At 39.6% G+C, this 23,654-nt stretch overlaps 1 protein-coding gene across 2 annotated transcripts in view; it reads right to left on the bottom strand.

Annotated features, from left to right (window-relative positions):
- SCAF4 (SR-related CTD associated factor 4) overlaps positions 1-23,654 on the bottom strand; it is a 76,250-nt gene that overhangs the window by 50,509 nt on the left and 2,087 nt on the right. The window contains exons 2-7 of one of the 2 annotated variants that reach the window (XM_067565612.1): positions 21,591-21,608; positions 8,303-8,386; positions 7,650-7,694; positions 5,793-5,954; positions 4,849-4,984; positions 389-528 (exon numbers count right to left, since the gene is read on the bottom strand). In XM_067565612.1, the coding sequence (XP_067421713.1) occupies positions 389-528; positions 4,849-4,984; positions 5,793-5,954; positions 7,650-7,694; positions 8,303-8,386; positions 21,591-21,608 (585 nt within the window). The remainder of the gene's footprint in view (positions 1-388; positions 529-4,848; positions 4,985-5,792; positions 5,955-7,649; positions 7,695-8,302; positions 8,387-21,590; positions 21,609-23,654) is intronic. The other variant, XM_067565613.1, reaches the window with a different exon arrangement.

The raw sequence follows: 23,654 nt of genomic DNA, 5'->3' as shown, positions 1-23,654 counted from the left end.
TTTAGTTTTTGTACTCTAGCTCCAGTAAAGTTAGTAAAATGGTTATCAGTGAAGAAGAACGCCCTACATGCAATTTATTAGTCATAGGGGTTGTCTGTTGTAGCTGAATGGAATTTTGTATGAAAGCCATATACATAACCATGACAAATATGAGAGAACAGTTTAAAAAAAGTGACTACTTCAATAAATTCAGGTCGGAAATTTTGTTTGCTCTAATCCAGAGAAGGATTTATAAACTGAGGCCTGGTCTGCACTACAGAGTTAGGCTGACATAAGGCAGCTTACGTCGACCTAACTGCCTTGCTCCTGCCAATGTAAATGCCCTACTATACCCAACATAATAACTTCACCTCCAGAAGAACATGTAACCGAAATACAGGTAGCTTACTTGTTGTCCTTGTGTTGTCTGAAATAACTGAGCTACAGCTGCAAAGGCATCAGAACTAGGCAACTGTGACACAGTAGGAACTGAATTAGCAGTGACTTGGGTGGGCTCAGATGGAACCTTTGCTGGAGGGGGTGGTGAACCTGCAAGAGAATTACAACACTGAAAACCAATCCACTACAGTTTAAAGTACTAACAGTCCACATCTGAAATATAAAATATTTTACCTTCCAATAAAATGGTAATACTCATCATTTTGTAAATTTACCTAGCCCCCCCTCAAAAGAATCGCTGATATACATTAAATTTAGCCAAATCAATGGATCTATATTCCAGTTTATATCACTATCAATTGGCCCATATAACATACTCCATCCTTCTTTTAGATATCTTATTTACTACCCAGCATCTGCATGCTCTATATTTGATGACAGAAAACTACGAATACTGGATTTTATAGGAGAGTCCAGCGTGTGAAACTTTGACCCAATATTTCATTTGTAGTATCACAATTTTTTTTAAAGACGGTGAAAGCGAAAACTTACCTATTGAAACAGCACCAAACACTGCATGTCAATACACTCATAAAATCAGTTCTATTTACAAGTTTTGACTCTTAATACATTATTTTATTCAATGATTTATTTTAGGTTCCTATCCAACTGTTTATTTAAGGAGAAACAATATAGTTTTCATGATTCTCTTTAGTCCCTTTATCCATCTAAGACAAATCTATGTAGAAAACTATTACAGGATCTGTTATGGCTATCAGCCATTTGTCCAAGTGATCAGCTGATTTTAAAATCTCATTTAATCTATATCTTACAATCAGTTTTTTCCTGGTATATATTTCTTATGCTGCTGTAGAAGGAACTAGCAGTAGCACAAGCAAAGCCTCATATACAGTATATTAAGTTATCTAATACCAAGACATCTTTTACACTACTACTTCCAAAAAAGGACAAGTTTGCAATGGGTTTAACAAACCCATGTAATCATTTCAGCATGTTTTAATATATGCATATGAATTTAAGTAAGAAAAAACTAATAGAAAAAGCTATGTTTAGGACTTTGGGTTTTTTTAGTGGCTGTCCTCTGTACTTAATTCTTACACAAATGTTTTAGTGGTAGAAAAACAAGTAATTTCATCCACAACTCCTAGATATATAAATAAATTTTATTGGGAAATGTACTTTTATTTTTTCATTGAGATAATATAAACTTCAACCCTTTTATACTTAATGAATAAAGTTAAACACTGAAGTATAAGAAAAAGATGAGCATTCATAGGTTTCTTATAATGGTTCAACACAAAATTAAATATAGTAAAGATATTACTATACTATTCCTAAGTGGGAAAATGATGCAATTATGTCTGCTTCACAGTATCTGAGACAGGTTGGGTGAGGGAATATCTTTTATTGGATCAACTTCTGTTGGTGAGAGAGACTAGCTTTCAAGTTTACACACAGCTCTTCTTCAGGTCTAGAAAAAAAAAACAACCCTTACTCAGGCCTGGTCTACACTACAGAGCTAGGTGGATGTACGGCAGTTTACATCGACTTAACTCAGTAAATGTCTACACTACAACATTGCTCCGGCCAATGTAAGTCGCCCACTACTCTGACCTAATAACTCCACTTCCACAAAAGGCATAGCACTTAAGTCAAAGTAGCGAGGGCGACACTCATTAAATGACATTGCCTGTTGGCTGTCAGCCCGCAGCCAAGTGGCAGAGGGCTCCAACTGTCAGTGCTCCACAAAGTTAAGTTAATGGAACTGCTCCTGGTGAAGATGCACACCACTGACAGAGGGGGCATAGCATGGACATGAACCATCATGGTAGTTACTATGGTGGCTGTACATCAACCTAACTTAGGTTGACTCAATTTTGTAGTGTAGCCAAGGCCTGTGTAAGTTTCCCAGATCTGAAGAAGAGCTCTGAGTAAGCCCAAAAGCTTGGACAACATCCAGCACTGGATGTTGATCCAATAAAAGATATTACCATTCTGTGTGTCTAATATCCCGAGACTGACACAGCTACAACAACACTGCATATCACAATGCCTGACTTATTTCCATTAATCTGTGGATCTGTAAACAGTTTAAATAACTGTAGTGTTGACTTACAGAAGGGAAAACAAACAACATTCTGAAAAATGTGTTTCCTAGAAGTCAAATGCAAGACTAAACGTTTTGTAATGTTTCTAAGAGTGTGATTCTGCTCAGAAAAATTAGATCTCCAGACTTACTCGCTGTGTGTATTCAGTTACATTGCTTGCTTAAGGGACAAAAGTAAGTTCACTACTTTTTACTGGATAGACTCTGCAGTGCTATGATTGAGCTGTATTCTATTCCATGTAATGCATTAACAGAGTTGTTTACTGCAGGGATAAATTATTCCCTCTATTACACTAATGCAATCACTCTGAAATCAGTAAGGTTGCACAGCTAAATCTGAAGGAAAGGAGTTTGTGGTCTACTAGTTACCAGTGGCAATACAGGAAAAGGAAAATATACAGCTCACCTGTCACACCTCAGAGAGAGTTTTGCAAGGCTGTCAGTGAGTTACTGGGTCATAGCAAGTGGGGGCTGTGATATCTGTTTTTCTGTATGTTTAGGAAAAGTGACAATAGGTGATAAGTCTTCCTAAACATTATTGAAAAACATATTTCACAGAAATCTTGTGACCTGACACCATACCTCACTTATATCAGCTGAAACCATGTACAATACTACATACCAGGCAACACCAATCCCGTATCAAAATAAAAAACATAACATGGGGCTCAGAAGTACACACTGATTGTTCGGGACGAGGATGAAGACACTACAATGGTGGAAGGAGGTAGTACAGAGAAAGCAAAAGGTTGAGGTGGGGAACTAGAGAGTAGGTGGGGTACTGATTGACAATTATTTTCTTGCATTTTATGGCTTGCACCAAAGTATTATGCAGTCTAAATAACCTTACCTCAAATTTTTTGTGTTGCAACAAATACTAGTCACTAAAAATATGATGCACAGGTAATATTTTTATATGCTTTAGGGCAGTGGTTCCCAACCCGTGGCCCACAGGGTCTTTCAAAGTGGCCTGCCGCTCCCCTCCCGCTGGCTGCAGAAGGGAGCCACTGCCTAAGGACCCAGGTGGAGCGTGTTGCTGCAGGGCTACAAAATCGGTGCAGGCTCCTTGCTGCAGCCAAGGGGATGGGAGATTGGCACTCCCCTCCCCCTGACTCCAGTAGACAGCAAAGTGCTCTGCCTGGGTCCCTAGGCACTGGGGTCCCTGCTGGAGCCAGAGGGAAGGAAGCACTGATCTTCCATCCTCCTGACTGCATAAGGGAGCCACTGCCCAGTGACCCAGGTGGAGCGCACTGGGCTACAGGACACTTGTGGTTTCCCTGCTGCAGCTAGACAGACAGGAAATCAGTGAGGAGACAGCCTCCTCGCTGAACTCCTTCCATCTGGCTGCAGTGGGATTGGGGGAGGAGGGGATGCTTGCAGAGGGCAGGTGGTCCTTCAGGGTTGTAAAAATGATATCTGTGGCTCTCGAGCCAAAAAGGTTGGGAACCCCTGCTTTAGGGCATGAAGTTTCTCCACTGTAAATAGGGCTGTCAATTAATTGACTCCATGCCCAATCCCTGCCACACCATGCCCCATTGTTCCCAACTGGTTACTTGCTCCCAGAATCACCCCCATTGCTGTGCTCCATCACCCCCAGCTGGCCCACCACTTCCAGGACTGCCTTCCCACCTCTCCTCCCCATGCTGTGCCGCATTGTTCCCAGCTGGCCCCTCACTCCAGGAGTACCCCCTAAAGAACAAACCTGGTAAACATCTGTTTCTTATTTAGAGTGCAAATATTTGTAATACAAAAATAAATATCAAGTGAGCACTGTACACTTTGTATTGGGTTGTAATTGAAATCAATATTTTTGAAAAATGTAGAAAACACCCAAAAATATTTAAATAAATGGTATTCCATTATTGTTTAACATCACTATTAATTTTTTAAATTTTTTTTAATCACTTCACTGTCCTAATTTAAGACGTCCCATACTTTACTGAGCCAGATGCTTAAAGAAGGAATATGGGAATTACATCACTAGAAAGTAACAAAAAGTCTCTCAGATACCAGAAGAAAATTAAGAAGGAAGTATTTTTTTAGTGGGAACATTACTATCAATACCCAATAGATCCAATACCCAATAGACCCAATACACACTTAGATGTATGGAAAGACCCAAATCCATATTAGCTCACATTTTGATCATTTCCAAAAACATATGTATAAAAATACAGCACTAACATTTATTCAGAATGAGTTCAGCTTCTTCTATATAATTTTTGTGGTAAAACTGAATTTTGAAGTATGCTAGTGAACTTTACCTTTACCTTGAGGTACCAACTAGTGACAAGTCATTGGTTCAATAACTTAATTCACAAGATGTGCTGACACATCCATACCTTCATTATTCGTAGCATTTTCTGCCATTGGGGCTGCACTACTAGATCCTGCTGCCATATCCAGGAGAGGCTGAATGATCTCTATTTTAAACACTCCATTTTTCTGCCAAAGGTTCAGGACACGAACTATCTTACTCTATTCAAATAACAGAAAGTGTTAATATAGAAAAAACATTTCTAATTCATAAACTCTAAATTTAGTTCTTGCACATAACAAGAAAGGGTGACTGGTTCAGGGGTCTTGTAGCAGCATGCTCAAGTTTTAGACAAAGCTTGATCCCTTGTTGTGGGGGTTAGCAGGGTCCATACTACTGGACTTTTTTTTTTTTTTTTGGATACAGTAAGAGAGCTTGTGCCACTCTCTAGCAAACTCCTCTGGTAAACCAAAAGAGTAACAGTGATAGACAGTTAAGAGTTGCATCCAGTCACATGGCTATTCAGGAGAGTCTGATGTGGCCTTTGGAAGAATCCCAGAAGGGGAAAGCAAAGAAGAGTTAAGAAAAGATGAGAAAGACACACACACAAAAAAAAAGCAGAAATGAAGTGTGAAAATCTAACAAATATGGGAGTGAGAGGAAGTGAAAGGAAAACGCTAGAACAAAGTTTTGAGGAGGAAGAGGAAAAAAAAGTAAGACTATCTCCATTTCTTTTAGCTACCAATCCAGTTAACTAAAAGTCTCTTATGAGAACGATCCCTGAAAAGGAAATAGTTTTGGCATTGTTTCAAATTTGACAAAGGCATAAATACAAAAAACAGAGAATAAGCTAGAAAAGAATTTTCATCATCAGGACTTTCACTGAAGTATTACCTCTTAACGTTACCAGTACCCACACAAAGATGACCATGGCATTGCAGACAAGGGAGAGACCCACCAAATTAGCTCTCATATAAGCAGAAACACACAATTCAGCAATTCAGAAAGTTCAAAAAGTTCTAACTATACCTTGTCTTCAGATGGACAAAGATATAAATACTGGAATGTGGCAGTTATATTTTTAGAGAATCTTGGCCCAAAAACATCCTTGTCTGTTCCAAATTGGTGACGAGACTGACGAACAATAGAGTCAATAACATATAATCCAGGGACTTTATATTCTGGTTTGCACTGAAAAGATATAGTTTCCAGTTATTGCAGGTTAGCATATACAGTACCATAAACTCTTATGCCCCAATTCTTCAATAGGTTTCAGAATCTCTACAAACAATCCTGCACCTTGTACTATTTACAGTTCTCTTACCACCAGTACTAAAGGACTCTCCAAGGGGCTACGTTAACACTATTAAATACAACAGTAAAATGTGTTAGTAAGGTGTACCCTGAAAAACAAAGTAGCTAAAATATTAATCTTTGAGAAAGACTGGCATAGCAATGCAATTTAAACTTGAGTAAAAACACTTAAATGAAGTAAATACCTAAAATATGATTAATCATAAACAATTGCTATATATGCCTTCCCACTAATTGAAAGACAACCTACAGAAAAAAATGAACTGCAGCAAGCCAATTTACATGCATAATGCAGCAAAAGTTTTACTATCAAAATCAACTGTATATATTAATTTTTTGGGGGGGAAGACAATGTAGGGACTGAAATGAGTTATGATAAATATGTAAGAGAAAGTAATGCATCAGATATTGATCTTAACCATGCAAAAAGTTAGTTCTGTTTTATGTAATAATGGTTGGAATAACTTGGAGAAAGTAGAACAATAGATACTGTGAAAACAAACTGTTTAAATGAGCAAATGTGTAGGAATCAAGAATGTATAACAGATGACTTCCATGTATTATTACCCAAGCATTGTGTCCTGTAATGTTTCTATAACTAAAATTAATTTTGGGGGGTGGGGAGAGGCGGCGGGGATATATACTTTGGGATCTGGAGCAGAATAGAGGAAAGCTGTTTGTATGCCTTTAAATAGTAAAGGTCCGCTCTCTCCATTGCTGTCTTAAGAAGCAGGGACAGCACCTAGAACACAACTCATCTCCTACTTTCCAATACAGACTACCACTCAGACATCAAACTAGCTCTCACCAACTTTCCAGTCTCCTTCCACTAACTTGGCATTAATTAGATTAGTGGTTCTCAACCTATTTACCATTGTGGGCCGCATCCAGTACTTCTATATGGCCCTGAAGATGTCACATGGGCCACAGCTGTGTGCTGTTTGGATCACAAGCATCCTGAGGGCCGCAGGTTGAGAACCACTGAATTAGATGATTGAAAATGAAGTGTGTCCCTTCTGATGTTTCTCTTTCATTTGACATATATTACTATTTCTTCCTGTTTATCTAATGTAACAAATTAACATGTCTATTGATCTACTTTTGTGGGCAGGAATGTATTTAACCTATTTTTCTAAGTTTCCAGGCACCAGGGTGTATAAGTTAAATTTTCTGGAAATATCAACCATAACATTGGTAGTAAAGGGACACAAGTCAACATGAAAAATTAGAAGAATTTGAGTTTCAAGCACTATATCTATCCTTAAGTTCCACTGACAATGTCTGTGGTTCTACAATCACATTTTTTTTCCTCTCCTGTTGCTGGATGAAAGACTCACATGAACAGATGGAAATGATTGACTAAATTCCAATTGCTGTCAAACGCACAAAGGAAAAAAATGCTGAAAAGAGTTTTTTACAAATAGATATTTTTTCTGATCTTTCAGTACAATAAGTAACTTTTATTATCTACTAATACTACAAGTATAACTGAAATATAGTGATAGAATTGTGGATATTTAAGTGCCCAGTATCCCATTAAGTAAATATTAAAAACACTATAAAAACATTTACCTTTTTGATAAACTTCTCTACTATCTGGACTACATGCTTGTAGAGCTGGAAAAGAGATATGTAATCTATTTAATCATCATCTGATTTACTGCAAAGTATCCTTTCAGAGGCATTTTAATTCTTTATACATATTAACCATTAGGAAAACAAATATATTCCAGTCACTACTAGAAAAGAATGTGTGATGCACTTCGTCTCAAATGTTCCTTAAAAAGTTTTCATGGAGAAAACTGACTTTGCCACTGGAAGCATCTTACATCACACAAATAATCTGAAGGCAGTACTATTGTGACAACTGCTTTTTACTTTGTTTTTAAAAAAATTTGCTAAATTTAATGCAAGGGAATGTAGTTAAATGCTACAACATTTTGATTTTATCAGATATAAATCATAAGACTAAACCATAGCATCAGAAAGTGACATTTTAAGTTGTTTACAGTTTTGCAGAGATATTGGCAGCATAACTCAAGATAAAGAATGTTCACCACTTTTGTTTGAAAAAAAATTCTAAAAACAAAATAAAAAAGCTTTACACCAAGGTATAAATTTTTTGAAATCATGTAAAAGATATGCATTTTTTGAAAATAAACTACAACCCAAAAATAATGCTACTGTTATGGCCTGATTTTGTGCTCTATTCTGTTTTTCTTTACCTTAATAGCTTTAATGGCAGCTTTAGTAATGAGAATCATCTTAGCTCGGGAGATAGGAGGTTTCATCTCCATGAGTGAAAAGAGCTAAATAGAGAAAAATAAATATTAAAACAAATTCTGAAGCAAGCAAGCCAACGTAACAGTCAGTCAATGCAGGTTCTTGGCAACTGTCACACAACCAGGTTTGTATTATACCAAGGCCTAAGATCGAGCTAGCCACTTCAACAATGCAATTATTGACTTGAAAGCCAGTGTCTGAAGTTGTACAATCAAATGTCATATTATATATATATATTTTTTAAGTCCCATCCATGGAGTTAGTGGCTATTGATAATGCTGTTGTCAGAAGATTCCATCTGTGTCTGACTTACCAATTATGAAACTAGGTAGACATTAGTTCATTAATTCCCAAATTCTAAACTATTTAATGGAAATTATCTGAAATCAAAGAAACTGACTTAAAATTAATTAACCTGAAATATCATCAGTTTGAGCTTGATCTTGCAGTTTATACTTCTATATAGCTCTCAAATCCAAAAGAGGTTTACCCATGAGCATTAGCATAATATTTTAACCATTAAGACCATCATAAACCAATACCCATCTCCAGTTCATCCTGTTACATATAGGTATAACTGCGTATATGCTAAATATCTCTGTTAAACATTATTGCAATAAGGGTGAGATATTATCACAGAAACTTAACTGCATCAATTGCTTTGGAAATTTTCATACACTGAGCTAGCTACTCTTCATGATAATTTCAGAGGGATAGCCGTATTAGTCTGTATACAGCAAAAACAACGAGAGTTCTGTGGCATTTTAAAGACTAACAAATTTAATTTTTGTAGGCATAAGCTTTCGTGAGACTCAGCTCACTTCCTCAGATGCAGAGGTAGAATGATACAGTAAATAGGAAACATAGGTATACAAGTGCATAGACAACAATGGGGGAGGTGGATGAAAGCCGCTTGAAGACTAATGACTGTCATTGAGTAGGAGGTGAAAATGGGTGAGCAAAGCAATTACCTCTTGCAATGAGAGAGCCATTCCAAATCTCTGTTTAAACCCAGTTTGAATGTGTCAAGTTTGCAGATCATTTCTAACTTAGCAGTTTCTCTTTGAAATCTGTTTTTGGAGTTGTTTTGGAGAAGTACGGCAACTTTCAGTGACAGTGTGCCCTGGGAGATTAAAGTGTTCTCCCACTGGTTTATGGATGTTATTATTTTTTATATCTGATTTGTGTCAATTTATCCTTTTGTGTAGTGATAGTCCAGTTTGGCCAATGTACATGGCAGAGGGGCATTGCTGGCACATGATGGCATATATAACGTTAGTGGATGTACAGGTGAATGAGCCCCTTATGGTATGATTGATGTGGTTAGGACCAGTGATGTTGTCTCTAGAGTCAATGTGTGGGCAGAGCTGAGAACGGGGTTTGTTGCAGGGATAGGTTCCTGGATTGGACTTCTTGTAGGGTGTGTGGTTGCTGGTGAGTATTTGCTTCAGGTTGGGGGGCTGTCTGTAAGCCAGGATTGGTCTGTCACCTACTGCCTGAGCGAGAGACGGATCATCTGCTAGGATAGGTTGTAGATCTTTAATGATGTGTTGGAGAGATTTTAGTTGGGGACTGTAGGTGATGACCAGTGGGGTTGTTGTTGTTTTCTTTGTTGGGTCTGTCCTGTAGTAGGTGACTTCTGACTACTACTTGTATATCTATGTTTCCTATTTACTGTATCATTCTACCTCTGCATCTGATGAAGTGAGCTGAGTCTCATGAAAGCTTATGCCTACAAAAATTAAATTGGTTAGTCTTTATAGTGCCACAGAACTCATTTTTTTCTTCATGATAACGTTACTCAGAGGGGAAGTTAATTATATGTCCCTCAGAAATCAGGGCCAAGATTTTTAAAAGTAACTAGCGATTTTGGATGACCTATCTGAGGCATCTTGACAGCCTGATTTACAGGATTCAATAATTTCTTCAAATATAACCCAAGCAAAACATTTCTGTTTTAGCTACATTAAAAGTTAACAGTGTCATTCCATTAACACCAATCTGGACAAAAAAAGGGGGCCTTACAGTGCTAAATATCTTTAAATACCCATTTTAAAATTAATTTTTTAATTGTAATGGATTTGTTTGTAAATTCTAAGAAAATTCATTTGTACTCAAAAGTTCTGTAACTCTGGGGAAGATACACTGTATTCCCCATACATAACATAGCAGTTTGAATCCATTTTCAGGGCAAAACTCAACTCAACCTAAAAAAGTGGATCCACAACTGGCAATTCCATAATTTAACAGCACCTGATTTGTGAAAGGTTAAAAACTTAATGGAACCATTTCCTCCTAATACACAAAGTACTCTATGTCTTCAAGGTGATGATTACTACCCTGAAAGACAGAGTAGCAGCTCCATTTTAATTTTAAGAGATTGAGCCCTGGTATACACAAGAAATTTATGTCTGTATAACTATATTGCTCAGAGGTGTTGCTAAGCAATACGGTTAAGCCAACCTAGCTCCCAGTGTAGACAGCACCGTGTCAATGGAAGAGCTTCTCCAGTTGATAAATCTGCTGCCTCTCAGGGAGCTGGAGTACTTACGCTGATGGGGAAGCTCTCCCATTGGTGTAGGAAGTGTCTTCAATAAGCACTGCAGCTGTGCCACCGCAGTGCTGTAAGTGTAGACAAGCCATAAGTGACTTGAACAAGACCATAAAGCAAGTAACAAATATAGGAGAGGAAATTCAAGTATCTTCTCTCTTTGTGCTGCTTCATTCCTTCTTTGCCAACTCCTCCACACCCACTATTCAAGACCAATTATAGCAGAATTCTCCCCTTGCCCACAGAGCAGTACTTCAACAGCCTGCAGAGTCAACTTTACAGCCTCTGAAGGAAGTGCACCCTTAGAGACAACCATTGTTCAGATGGGTAGAAACAGGGACAGAAGAGAGAAAAGAAACAACCAACAGCTACTTCACACTGGCACTAAACTGTACTGTTTCTGTTATATTAATAGCTACACTGAAGTATATATATTGGGGTGGCCAAGCCATGGCTTGTGAGCTGCATGCAGCTCTTTTACAGTTCAAGTGTGGCTCACGGAACCTCCTAGATACTCCCCTCCCCCCCCGTTCTCTGGCAGGGTGGTGATGGGGCTGGAGGATTCTGTCCAGTGGGGAGATGGGTCTCAGAGTGGGTCAGTAAGTTTGGCCACCCCTGCTACACATATACACTCAAAATAAGCCCCCCATATCTTAAAAGATGGCAGGCCCTGATACACTTTCTATTTTCTACCAAGCACTTCTGACAGCACATGCCTGAACCCAAAAACTCTCTCTCTCCTGCCAGCCCCACTACAACTAAAAAAAACAAACCATGGTACCAAGTCTCAGAGTCCGGTCAACTGGCTCAGGCTTGGGGGGCTAACAACAGTAGTGTAGATGTTTGGGCTCAGGCTGAAGCCTGGGCTCTGAGATCCTCCCTTTCATGGGGTATCACAGCCTGAGCTGCAGCCCAAGCCTGAATGTCTACACTGCAATTTTACAGCCCCACAGCCTGAGCCCGAGTCAGCCAACCCAGGACAGCTGCAACTGTGCTGTGAGTCTTTTACTGGAGCATAGACATACCATTTGAAGATGTCCAACTCTTGCTCCCTCTCCCACCTAGGAAGAGATACACAACCTCTTTTCAACCCCCCCCCACCCCTCTTTTAGCTCCTGCCCTCTGCCATTAAGTCCACTTCTAGATCTTTCAGTCTATTAAAATGAACATTTGCTGCTCCTTCCTTACACTCTCCTTGCTATCTAAGGCCATGTCTATAGTACCCCACAGTTCAGACTAAGGGGATGTGAATAGCAGGCTGCACCAAAGTGCTGCACTGTAACTCCCCTGTGTGGACATAGCCTTATAAGGTCCTGAGCTTGGACATCCAAACTCAGGATCTTCAAGTTCACATCTGCAACAGCCACACGGGGAAATTATAGCACAGCATTCTGGTGCACCCTGCTATTCACGTCCCCTCAGTCTGAACTGTGGGACAATGTAGACAGGCCCTTCGTTGCTGCTTACTATGGGCAGCAGTATGAAATTAACATTCTTGTAATCAAAAAGTCTGCAAGTCTCAAAATATTCTATACCAATGGTTCTCAAACTTATTTGATTGCCCCCCTTCTTTGTGCCTGTAATCATTTACACCTCTTCTCCCCCCCAAGTACACATACCACCACCTAGCTCTGAAGGCAGAGAGGAGAGCAGCAGCTGCTGGCCAGGCCCCCGCTATGAAAGCAGTGCCACACCAGCAGCAGTACAGACCTACAGCATGCAATGTGAAAAGTGATACCTGTCAATATCACTTTTCACAGCAGACATAGCACCCCATTGCCACCCTTACTTCTGCACTGCTTCTGCCATCTCGGGGCTGACAGATGGAGCCCCGCTGCCCCTGGTGAGAGATGAAGGGGGAGAGCCTGAGCCTGGCTGCCACCTGGTGAGGGACTGGGAAAAGGAGGGAAGCCTGAGTGGTGGGGAGGCAGGGCTCTGGCTTTATCCTCACCTTCCGGGTGTCCATGGCTCTTCTGCATGAACCTCAGCTACCTGGAGCTGACAGCCAGAGCTCTTTAAGAAAAAAAAAAAAAAAAAAAAAGACCACACCAACGAACCACACACAGCTCATGCCTCCCTTGAGAGGCCAGCCCTATAGTTTGAGAACCGCTATCCTATACACATAGGAGAGTTCAAGGTAAAAAATACAGCTATATTTCAGGAAGGAACAAAATAAATTAGCTATTATCTAATGATTCTATTCCTCAGGGCTATGTAATACAGGAATTAGGACCTAGTAAATATCAGTTAAAAGGCCTAATGCCAGGGTCAGTCTCCAATAATAACCCATTAGCCAAACACAACAAAGGAATAGGGAGAATTTTCTTTTGGACAGCTTAATTCAAAATAGAACAACAGTCACCATATTTTTCTTGTATAATTGTTAAAGTTTGAGTTCCCCACAAGATGTTTGATAGCCCATTTCAGAGATTGTCAGATTAGATAGATTTCTCCTCTTTCCAATTATCAAGGGGGAGGGGGGGGGGGGAAAAACCCTAACAAAATTATGGGCTAAATACTTGCGGACACAGAAAACAAAAACCAAGCTTTCAGCAGCAGTTACCAAAACAAAAAAAACCACCAACACTGACAGTAATTAAATATCGGAAGAACAAACAAGCACAAGTTTGTTTCCTTAACTAGATTTCTAGTCCAGCAAGTACCTTCTTTCAACAGCCTCTTCCTTTAAGAGCTAGTAGCCCTGTAACATAGAAGAGACACCACATACAGTTGTTGAATCCACTCTCTCTGTGTTATCTTCCACCCTCTGAGCCAGATAATCTTTAACCCAGGAATCTGGATAACCTCTTTCCACACAAGGCAAATTCCAGCTCCAGATTGGCTTTAACTAGTCAACAATTCAAACCAAGAGATACATTCCAAGCTAGCATCCACCCTTGGCTGCCCGGAGGGATTAGTGTGGCTAACTAAACATTTCACGTTACCTGCTAGTTAGCTTCACACAATGAATGTGATCCTTCCCTTTATTATTTTGAAGCTCAATCTCTTTTTTGCTAAATTATTACACATTCCTTCTTTGAAGTCTCTATAAGGTGAACAAAGTCAATGCCAACACTAATTCTCCTGAATTTTAACAAAATATTTAAAGACAAAGGAACCATTAGCATGGAGATTTCTAAATTGTGATCTTCACACTTCCCTTCCTGGTGTTACACTAAGCAGATTCTACTCCCTTGATGCATCTCTGGCCATGAGGCCAGCAGAAGGAAAGAAGAGTACAAGGAGCCAATGCTGTATAAAGGAGCCACCTCTTTCTTCCCACAGACTAAGGAGGAGTTGCTCCAGCAGCCAACTTCCCATCGTAAGTACAAAAGAAGCCAGTGTCAAGGCACTGTTCTCAGGAACAGCAGTTATTTCAGGAGTGTAACAGAAAAGAATAGGGAATTTGGGGAGTGCAGAAGGTAGCCCTGGACTCAGAAGGAGGCAGGAGCAAGGCCTAAAGATCAGGAGACTGCTTTCAGAGACTGATGTGATACAGCTAGCAACCAGAGAAGGATTCAAGGAGCAGGCAAGCACCTGGTGGGTAGGAAACAGGAAACCAAATATGAAGCCATGTATGAGGTAAGAGCTGGTAGCATGGGGCCATTATCTAAGGAGCAGGAAAAGCAGGAAGTGGGGCCTGGTCAAATAATCCAAGAGAAAGAAAGAAATGAACAAAGGCCTTTGGGACAGCAGGACTGGGCAGAGAATTGGGAATACTATGTTGCTGCAGATAGCATTTCCCAAGCTACACCAGCAAGAACAGAGTGAAAGTGATGAGGACAGCACAAACAGTATTCCCAAAGGGGACTCAAAGTGCCTACATGAGGAAGTTGGGGGTGGAGAGAAAGATATGGATCAAATTAAAATGCAAGTCTAAAGAAATGAAGACAAGCTATTTTGCTTAATTTTTAAAAACTGCACTTACAATTTATAATTGCCCCTTCAGATGGCAAAAACAAAAATGTTTCCTTTCTAAATAATTTTCACATACCCCTTTAAAATAAACATGGTGATTTGCAATTTTAGAGATGATTGTGATTGTTAAACTGCAAAAGTTAAAATAAAAATGTGGCAAAACCATGTTTTAAAGAGAAAAGATCCAATTTTGTGTTTACCAACCTAGTCAGTGCCTCTTTAAATTTGTTTTAGAGTAAAAAGCTCACTGTTAAACCTTACTGTAACAGTAAGTTGTATGTCCTTTCCACCTATGCGCGTGCAAGTGTCTCACTAGACAGCAGTTCTTTTGTAATATATATTCAACTCCCAAACCAGGGTAACTTGCAGAAATGCAATATTGTCACAAGTCTGTAGAGAAGAGCATCATTTCAATAAAATTACCTACAAGAAATTTCAAATTTCTCAATCTGCAAAGTGTCTTAAAAATTCAACATCTTAATCAATTCAAGAAACATCACTTAAATATGTTAAAACCTCAGTTCCTATTTTATGGCAATGCATATTTGATACAATAAGCCAAAAAGACACCAGTTTAAAGCTTTAGAGTTCTTTAAATTGACTCGCTCCTAACAGGGATCTTTAACTGTAATTCTCTCCCCCCAGCAACTGGGCCTAAAACAGTAGATTGCCCTCCTTCCTCAGTCATCACTGGAGCTAATCATATTCTAGGTAAATCACACTCTGTCAGTGGTTCTCAACTCGGGGTACATCAATTAATCTACTATTTGCCTAGTTTTACAACAGGCTACATAAAAAGCACTAGCAAAGTCAGTACAAACTAAAATTCCATACAGACAACGACTTGTTTATACTGCTCTGTATGCTATACACTGAAATGTAAGTACAATATTTATATTCCAATTGATTTATTTTTAACTATATGGTAAAAATGAGAAAGCAATTTTTCAGTAATAGTGTCCTGTGACACTTTTGTATTTTTATGTCTGATTCTGTATGTAAGTAGTTTTTAAATGAAGTGAAACTTGGAGTACACAAGACAAATCAGACTCCTGAAAGTAGCCTGGAAAGGTTGAGAGCCACTACTCTAGGTTTCATAGCTGTACCCCATCCCCATCCATAGCTATTGACCTCATAGACTAAAGAAACAAGAGGTGGAGCCAAACTCCCTTCTCAGAATGTTCCCTTTCCCATTTGCTTGGAGACACAGATCCTCAGCTAGGCAAATCAAAGCCATGCTAGAACCAAGATGAGGCACCGAGGAGAGAACTGCACAACAAAAATTACCCCAGTCATCTAGAATGATGAGGGGGAAAAAGCCACAAGATGGAGACAAAGAAGAAATAAAATGAAGCTGCTTTATTTTAATTGGGATACAGTCAGTCTGTAGACACAGAAGTTTCAGGTATCATACACCTGCCCCTGAATTCTGCTGATTTTGGTGTTTTTAAGATCTATATATTTTTAAACATTTCTCTATCCTGTTTTTTGTGGAGATGTTTCACACAACAGGGAAAACTGACTATATAGATGAGGTAGTGAAACTGACTATATAAAATGCTGACAAATCCACTAAATAAAAATCTGAAAAGAAAATTTCTCTAACCCTTCACTTATTAGTAGTCTTAATTGTTACTAGTAAGAAAAGAGTATTTGAGACACTGCAAAATAAAAATCACACTATCTCCAATTTAGAGTTGATAAATTTGAAAATCAGTGTATGTGAGAATACAGCAAGCCTGAGAGCCTTTTTACAGACATGTGAGATTAAAGCCTTGCTGTCCTTTTTGCTGCTATTCCTGCAATCTACTGTACTACAAAAATGAAAACCATATTAAATAGCTTCCTAAACTTAAACCACTGAAATATAAAGTACTTAAATTCATATACAATCCTGCGTACCCTTCCTTAACCTAAATGACCTACCAGGTCTTTCCTAACTCAGCGTAAAAGCTGCCCAGGCTCACATCCAAAGCTTGAAAAAAGTACCTGACAAATTTTGCCCCACAGCAAAGTATATAAGAATTGCCTTAATTTCACTCTGCTACATATTTTGGGGACCTACTATGTGTAGAAGCAGCAGAGGAGCAATGTTCTGAGACCAAGGATGAAAAGAGAATTTTTTTTACTCATGACCTGATCTTAGAACCCCAATAGAAATAGTCCACCTCTGTACATAGAAGATTCCAAGAAGAGGAACAGAATAAAACATAATTCTGTCAGCTTCCTACTGTTCTGAGGACAGAGTATGTCTACACTTCAATTAAACATCAGCAGCCAGCCCTTGCCATCAGGCTATTGCCTTTGAACCCTCCAACTTTTGGTATTGGCTACCTGCTACTAAGTTTCTGGTGATTTTTTTCAAGCGTTGTTTGGGCCAAGAGTAAACAGTCCAACATGTTCTAGATATCTTCAGTGGACTATTAAAGAACGTTCCTAAGTGAGTCTAAATTTTCCAACTAACATGTTGAAGAAAATGTCTCCAAAAGCAGGTCTTCCATACTCCATGTATACTCCCACTTACCCACCACTTCCAAATCAGCTTCTCTAGCACAAAGTTTAATTTTAAGACAGCCCATAAGGAAATATAATGAAGCAGACTGTGAAAACGTTCTTCCCACACAGATGAGTACATCAACCACAGCCTGATATCAAAGGGCAAGGAAGTGCGGGGACAGTTCCACAAACAATGATAAAGATAATCCACATTTTTTTATATTTTGACCAGGAACAACAAAGGGTAGAAATACTGAGTATCGGCATATGAAATTATGGCAAAGGATAGTGGTAAACACTGAAAGTTTTTAAATGAAGTTTTCAGAGAGAAGATATTTTGGGCAAGGCATAATCTTTAAAAATGTACAAATACCACACACACCTATATCTTTTGGGAAATACCAAATGTGAGAAATAATGGTACATTTTGCAATCCTATCAAACAACCCAATTCGGATTCAGTAGCTTCCACCAGTATTAAACAAACATGCCATACAAACATGAAGATGTGAAGGTTTGCAAACTGCTTTAAGGAGCTCAAACCATTACCCACTTTTCAGAAAAAAAGGTCAATGCTTGATGTGACAAATCTCAAACTTCCAAGTTAAAAGTTTAATCCTGCACATCAGCATCAGTCACTTAATTGGCCAGCAGTAAATGTTGAAAGCTGTGCATCTCGCAGAGAAGACTTAAAAGAGTGTCTTTCTACAAAGCCAGAGCATGAATTTCAGAGGTACTGAGCACACAATTCTCATTGTAGCCAAATGAGCACTACAGGTGTTCGGCACCTCTGAAGATCAGGTCATTAATCTTTACCTTTAGTAATGTAGTAGGTTGATTTTATTACATGTTATCAGGTGCTGTCTAAGACATTAAAGAAAGTATGTGTTCCTTTACTATGCTATTGCGTGCCAGACTGCTTGTATAACCTTATTCTAAATGTATAAATAAGAAATCTTCATAAAAATTAGCGAATAAGGAATCCAAGAACAGATTTTTTTTTCTACAAGTTTTTTGAATAATTTGAATTACAGTTAGAAATAGTTTTTCACTGACAAAATTACAGGTCACTTATTCACATACAATTTTAGATATTTGCTCATATACCTTCACAAAATTAACTGAATATTTGCAAGAAGGGGACGGAGGAGGAAGGAAAGAATAGCAAAATACTTATGCTAACAAAATGCAGTAATACCATTGGGTTATCAGACTGAAAAGGTCTAACTAGAGACAAATATAAAATGGGTCCAGGATCTACCTGCTGGCTAGAAGCCTGGTCCTTCCCATACCACAAATCCTCACAGTTGCAGAGAAAAAATAAATGTTGGAATTTGGACCAAATTTCTGCCCTTGGGCTGTGGCTCAGATCCATCATTAGTATCAGCCTCCGGTATGTGAACTGCGAAGCCTAGCAACAACTAGCTGCTGCCAAGGGTAAGAGACCATCATAAACAGCATCATGGTTGTCAGTTTATGTTTTTTGGAGGATGAAGCCACAATCTAATTTGTCCAGAGATAAACCAAGGACAGTCTAGCATACATGATGCTTAGTCCACTATGGTATTCCTGCTGCCTGGAAGGACAAACACACAAAGCTGGGAGTCTATTTGGAGGAAACATCTTTTTAAACATTTTCAAATGGAAATGAAAATGTATTTGGGAGATTATTTGGTTTTAGTATGAGCTACTAGCCCAAAACCTGAAACGTTTTACAAAAAAAATAATTATTCATTTCCTTCTACTTTCGTAAACCTCCTACTCCCCCTTTAAGGTTGCTTCTCTTCATTTTCCTGTGTCTTTATTTCTGCTAGTCTCTGCCAAGATCCTCCACCTTTCTTGTTCTCTGTCTCTTATTCAGAAGGAACAGGATCCTTCAGGATCATACTGATACTGTTCCTTCAGCTGCTCTGAAGTGGCCCCAAAACCAATGCAAAGCACCTTCCTTACCACAGGGGAAGGATGTGCTGCTGCTGCAATAATCTTAGTCCTGGTCATATAATAAATAAAGGACCAAGCTTAATCCAAAATTCTGATAGAAGGGGTGTGGCAGTGTCAGTATAACTGTGCATCTCTCTACTCCTCCTCCTCCTCTCCCCCCCAACCTATATCCATTGAGGCTGCTTATGCACTCAGAACACCTAAGGATATCTGGAGAGTAGCACTGGTATAATCCAAGGCTATGCCTACATTGTGCCTTAGTGTGGACTACGGGGGATGAACTGCAGAATGCACCAGAGTTGCGCTCTAACTGCCCGTGTGGATGCTGCTACTGCAAACTAAAGGTACCTAATTCACATTAACTTACTCTTTGGTGCACTCTACAACTCACAGCCGTATAGTCTGCATTGCAATACCCTGTAGACAAGTCCCTAGTCTGTTTCATTCTATTTTCGCTGCAGAGACATGGGAAACATGCTTTCTCCAAGAGCAACAGAGGCATGAGCTTCCATTGTTTTCTGAAATAAGATGGTCAGGAGAAAGAGAAAGCAATGTTAGTCTTCCCTCCTAGCATAAGAGCTTGGTAACTCTGCCTCTCCTGCTCTTCCATATAACACATTATAAAATAACTAGGACTGCATCAGTTTCAATAAACCATTGCACTGGCTTGGAGAAATACTATGCAGGATCTCAGAGAATTCTCTTAATATGGACTGGGGGGGAACAGAACACAGGATACCCATGTTTCTGTATCAAGATTAAAACCTTGAATGCAGACATAAATCACTGACAAAAACTTTATTAACGTGGAGCTATGGTTGACCGGTCATATATCATGCCTTTTCAGAATGTCAAGTTCAGCCAAACAAACTTGTATAAACCAGTAAATGAAGAGTAAAGGTGCTTCAAACTCAAATTTTTGAAAAATGGCAAATATAGAGTTTAGGCACACACCACTTAACCTTAACTCTGCCCTCTCCCCCAGTATGCCCATAACACTTTCATGTATTCTCTTTTGCACTGTACTGAACAGAAGCTACCTACATCTGCTGTACATTCAGACTCTTAGCCTACCCCACAGAAAAAACACCTCATCTGCAAAAATGTATAACCTCTTCACCCTTATGCACAGGATGCCATCTAACATACTTTCCATTAAACCCACAGATCACGTTAATCTCCCACCTGCCTGCTGAGAAGATCCCTGTGACCTGCTACTGACACAACCTACACAACTCAATACAGAAATGAGGCATATTGGATCTCTCAGGATATACATGCATCTCTGACATCATCCTAGGAGGGCACAGTCCTCTAGATCCTCTCATTTCACAATCACAGCTCTTCCAAATTGCTCCAACTAATCCCTCCACCATTCAATACAGCTATACTTTACACAGTAAATGCAGCTGAAGTGCATGCAGAGAATTCCCTGTGGCTACTACCAGTACAAGGGAGGGAAGAGTTAAGGTTGTGTGGATGTATTCCTTACTTACTTCCTGCTTTTCAGAAGTCTGAGTTTGAAATACTTTCAACTTATTTCATGGTTATTATTTCATGGTTTTCACACATCTGAGTTTTCTTGAACTCAACTTTCAAGAAGGGCACAATATACCACTGCGCAATCTTAACTTTGTTAATTAAGTTTTTTGTCAGTGAATTTCCTAGTTTTTTCAACAGAAAGAAAAACAAAGATGTGTCATTGGTAGGAGTTGATGGTCATTTAAGCAGTTGTAGTTATCATGTAGGTTTGCAGTAGATATGCTACTGTGGCCACATAATGATAGTACCTAGTTCTTACATGGCACTTTTCATCGGTACATCTCAAAACCATTTTACCAAGGAAAGTAACCTCATTATCCCCAATGTACAGATGGGAAATTTGACACATAGAAAAATGAAGTGATTGGGCAACCACCACCCAGCAGGCCAATGTCAGAGCTGGGAATAAAGCCCAGGTTTTATGAGTCCCAGAACCCATGTCCACTGTTCTCTCCATCAGACCACAAGGTTGATATGTGATTCCTAAGACCGCTTCACTCCCCAGCATTTTGTTATCGGTGAGTAGGAATAATGGTCATGCTCTAAAATGTTTGGTGTGTGTAACTACTAACAGGGCTGGTGAAAGAAGCTTCACACATGATGTATATGCCCCCCAAAACTTGAGTTTTATTACACAGTGGTTACAGTAACTTTAAGCACCTCAGAGAAGACTGATGTGGGGGAGAGACAGACAACACCCGTGCAACATATAGTCCTTCCACCATTTCCAACTCACCCCCTTGCCATCCCATCAAGTCATTAGAACTTCAGAAGCCACTTACAAAAAATGTTCGTAGAATCTGTGAATTTTAATAAAAACATTTTTTCAGGGATGCTGTATCACAGGAACCTCTTGTTCACATGACCACAAATTAGGCTCACTAACCCTACCTCATGCCACAACGAAGCAAAGGAAAATTCAAGCCAATGCAAATACATATGTGGATTGTATAGTACTCAAAAAATCATCTCAATCTTAACTGTAGCAGAGCTGATATTCCACTATAATACTGTATGAAATTAATCAGCAAGTGCTGTTATATCCAGGTCTCCAGCACTGGATAATACTGAAAGCATAGGTACCACTATGAGGTATGAAGTTGCCCATTCATCACAACGTGATTGTCTCAGATGAATGAGAACACTCCATGAAAATGAACACAGCCTAAAATGGTATCTCTAAAATGTGAACTTCTCAATTCATCTCAGTGGGTGTTCCCACCCCTACTATTTGAAAGCCTGTGATACGCACCAAAGATGCCCATTCTCAACTCTTCAACCCAGTCTCACTGTATTATTGGTGCTTGCTCCCAGCATGCCTGTTCACAGCTCCCAACCAACAGGGGCAGGGCTTCTCCATATGCTGACTCAAATGGGTGGGGAAGAGGGGCTCAGACCCCTTCAGAGGGAAAAGGGCCCCCAGATTGTGGCTCACAGAGGGGCAAGGAAAGGGACTCGCCCCCTAGAGGGGGGCAGGGATAGGGGTTCAGACACCTCCAGAGGGGTAGGACCCCTCAGATCCCAGTACACACAGGGGAGGAGAGAATGTAGGGCTGACAGGCACCTCCCAATTCTAAACTCTCTCTTGCAGTACCACCCACCTCCATGTCACCACTCCCAGTATCCGACCCCTCCCCTACCACCCATTTCCATAATCCCCCTACCCTCTCTGCAGCTCCAAACCCCTTTCTCTCCCATTTCTCCACCCCAAGCACCACTGCCATCCAAGCAAGCATTTGCATGCATAATTGATTTTAGGTTCAAGATATTTTCTCAAAATACACCTGAGACATATTTTAGCAACATGCTTACACCCTTTTTCAGATTTCTGCTCTAGGTCAGACCTGAACTCACACTGACTGGGTATACATCTGCTCAACAGTTACTGCATATCCCTTTGAGCTACCCAGCTGTAATGAAAACCTGCAGGCCAGGAAGTCTGAATGTTAGGCATGTGCCTAACTAGACAGCTGAACTCTCTTGCTAATACTATTTTCAATTTGCTCCCTCAAAGGATGCCCTGCACTAGCTGGGGTACATGTCCTGCAGTGGAGACCACTTTGGGCATGTTCAGTTCACTAGCTCTGCACAAAAATATGTTTCTACACTATGTCCCCACAAGGCACATCAAATTTCAAGGCAATCTAAGTAATCATGAGGATTTTAGAGCATTAGAAGAGTCATATTTTAAACAGAAAGCTGCTTTAACCTTAATTATAACAAGAGCTAGTGCTCCACTATAATATTGCTTTTTTCATATAAGGGAATAATACTGGCTGGTAACAGGTGAGTGACTAGGGAAGAGATTGGGGCAGGGAAAAGATAGAGATATACTGACATTGTAAAATGGTATCTACCATTAGTATAGCAATCTGGTCAACTCAGTGCATAAATAATAAAGAACTGAGCTAGAGCTGTAGAAAAAGAAGAAATGCTCACAAGAGTATCTATTCCCTTCATTTCTTGGGGGGTGTTACTGACTTGGGGTGCAGTGTATTTATCACCACCCTAAGTAACATGTAAAAGTGAATGATGACACCATTTTGTTCTTAACATAATTAAGCAAAGTTGTAATTTTATGATTATCAGTCTGTTGGCTTTTATACTACTTACACTGGCAAAGCTGAATACAGAAGCTTAGGCCAGGTCTACTCTAAAAAAATCAAGTGGACCCAGTTACATCACTTAGGGTATAAAAACACACACCCCTGAGCAAAGTAATTAAGCCAGTAACCACCCATGTAGACAGTGCTACAATGATCGAGGAATTCTTCCATCTATCTAACTACTGCCTCTTGGGGTAGTACAGCCACCGAAGAACCCCCCCCGTTGGATACATGTTTTAG

This window comes from Emydura macquarii, unplaced genomic scaffold (genome assembly GCF_026122565.2).
Source record: "Emydura macquarii macquarii isolate MOO-44397 ecotype Brisbane River unplaced genomic scaffold, CSIRO-AGI_Emac_v2 contig_2681, whole genome shotgun sequence".
Lineage (NCBI taxonomy): Eukaryota > Metazoa > Chordata > Testudines > Chelidae > Emydura > Emydura macquarii.
This window is presented reverse-complemented; position numbering and strand designations above follow the sequence as displayed.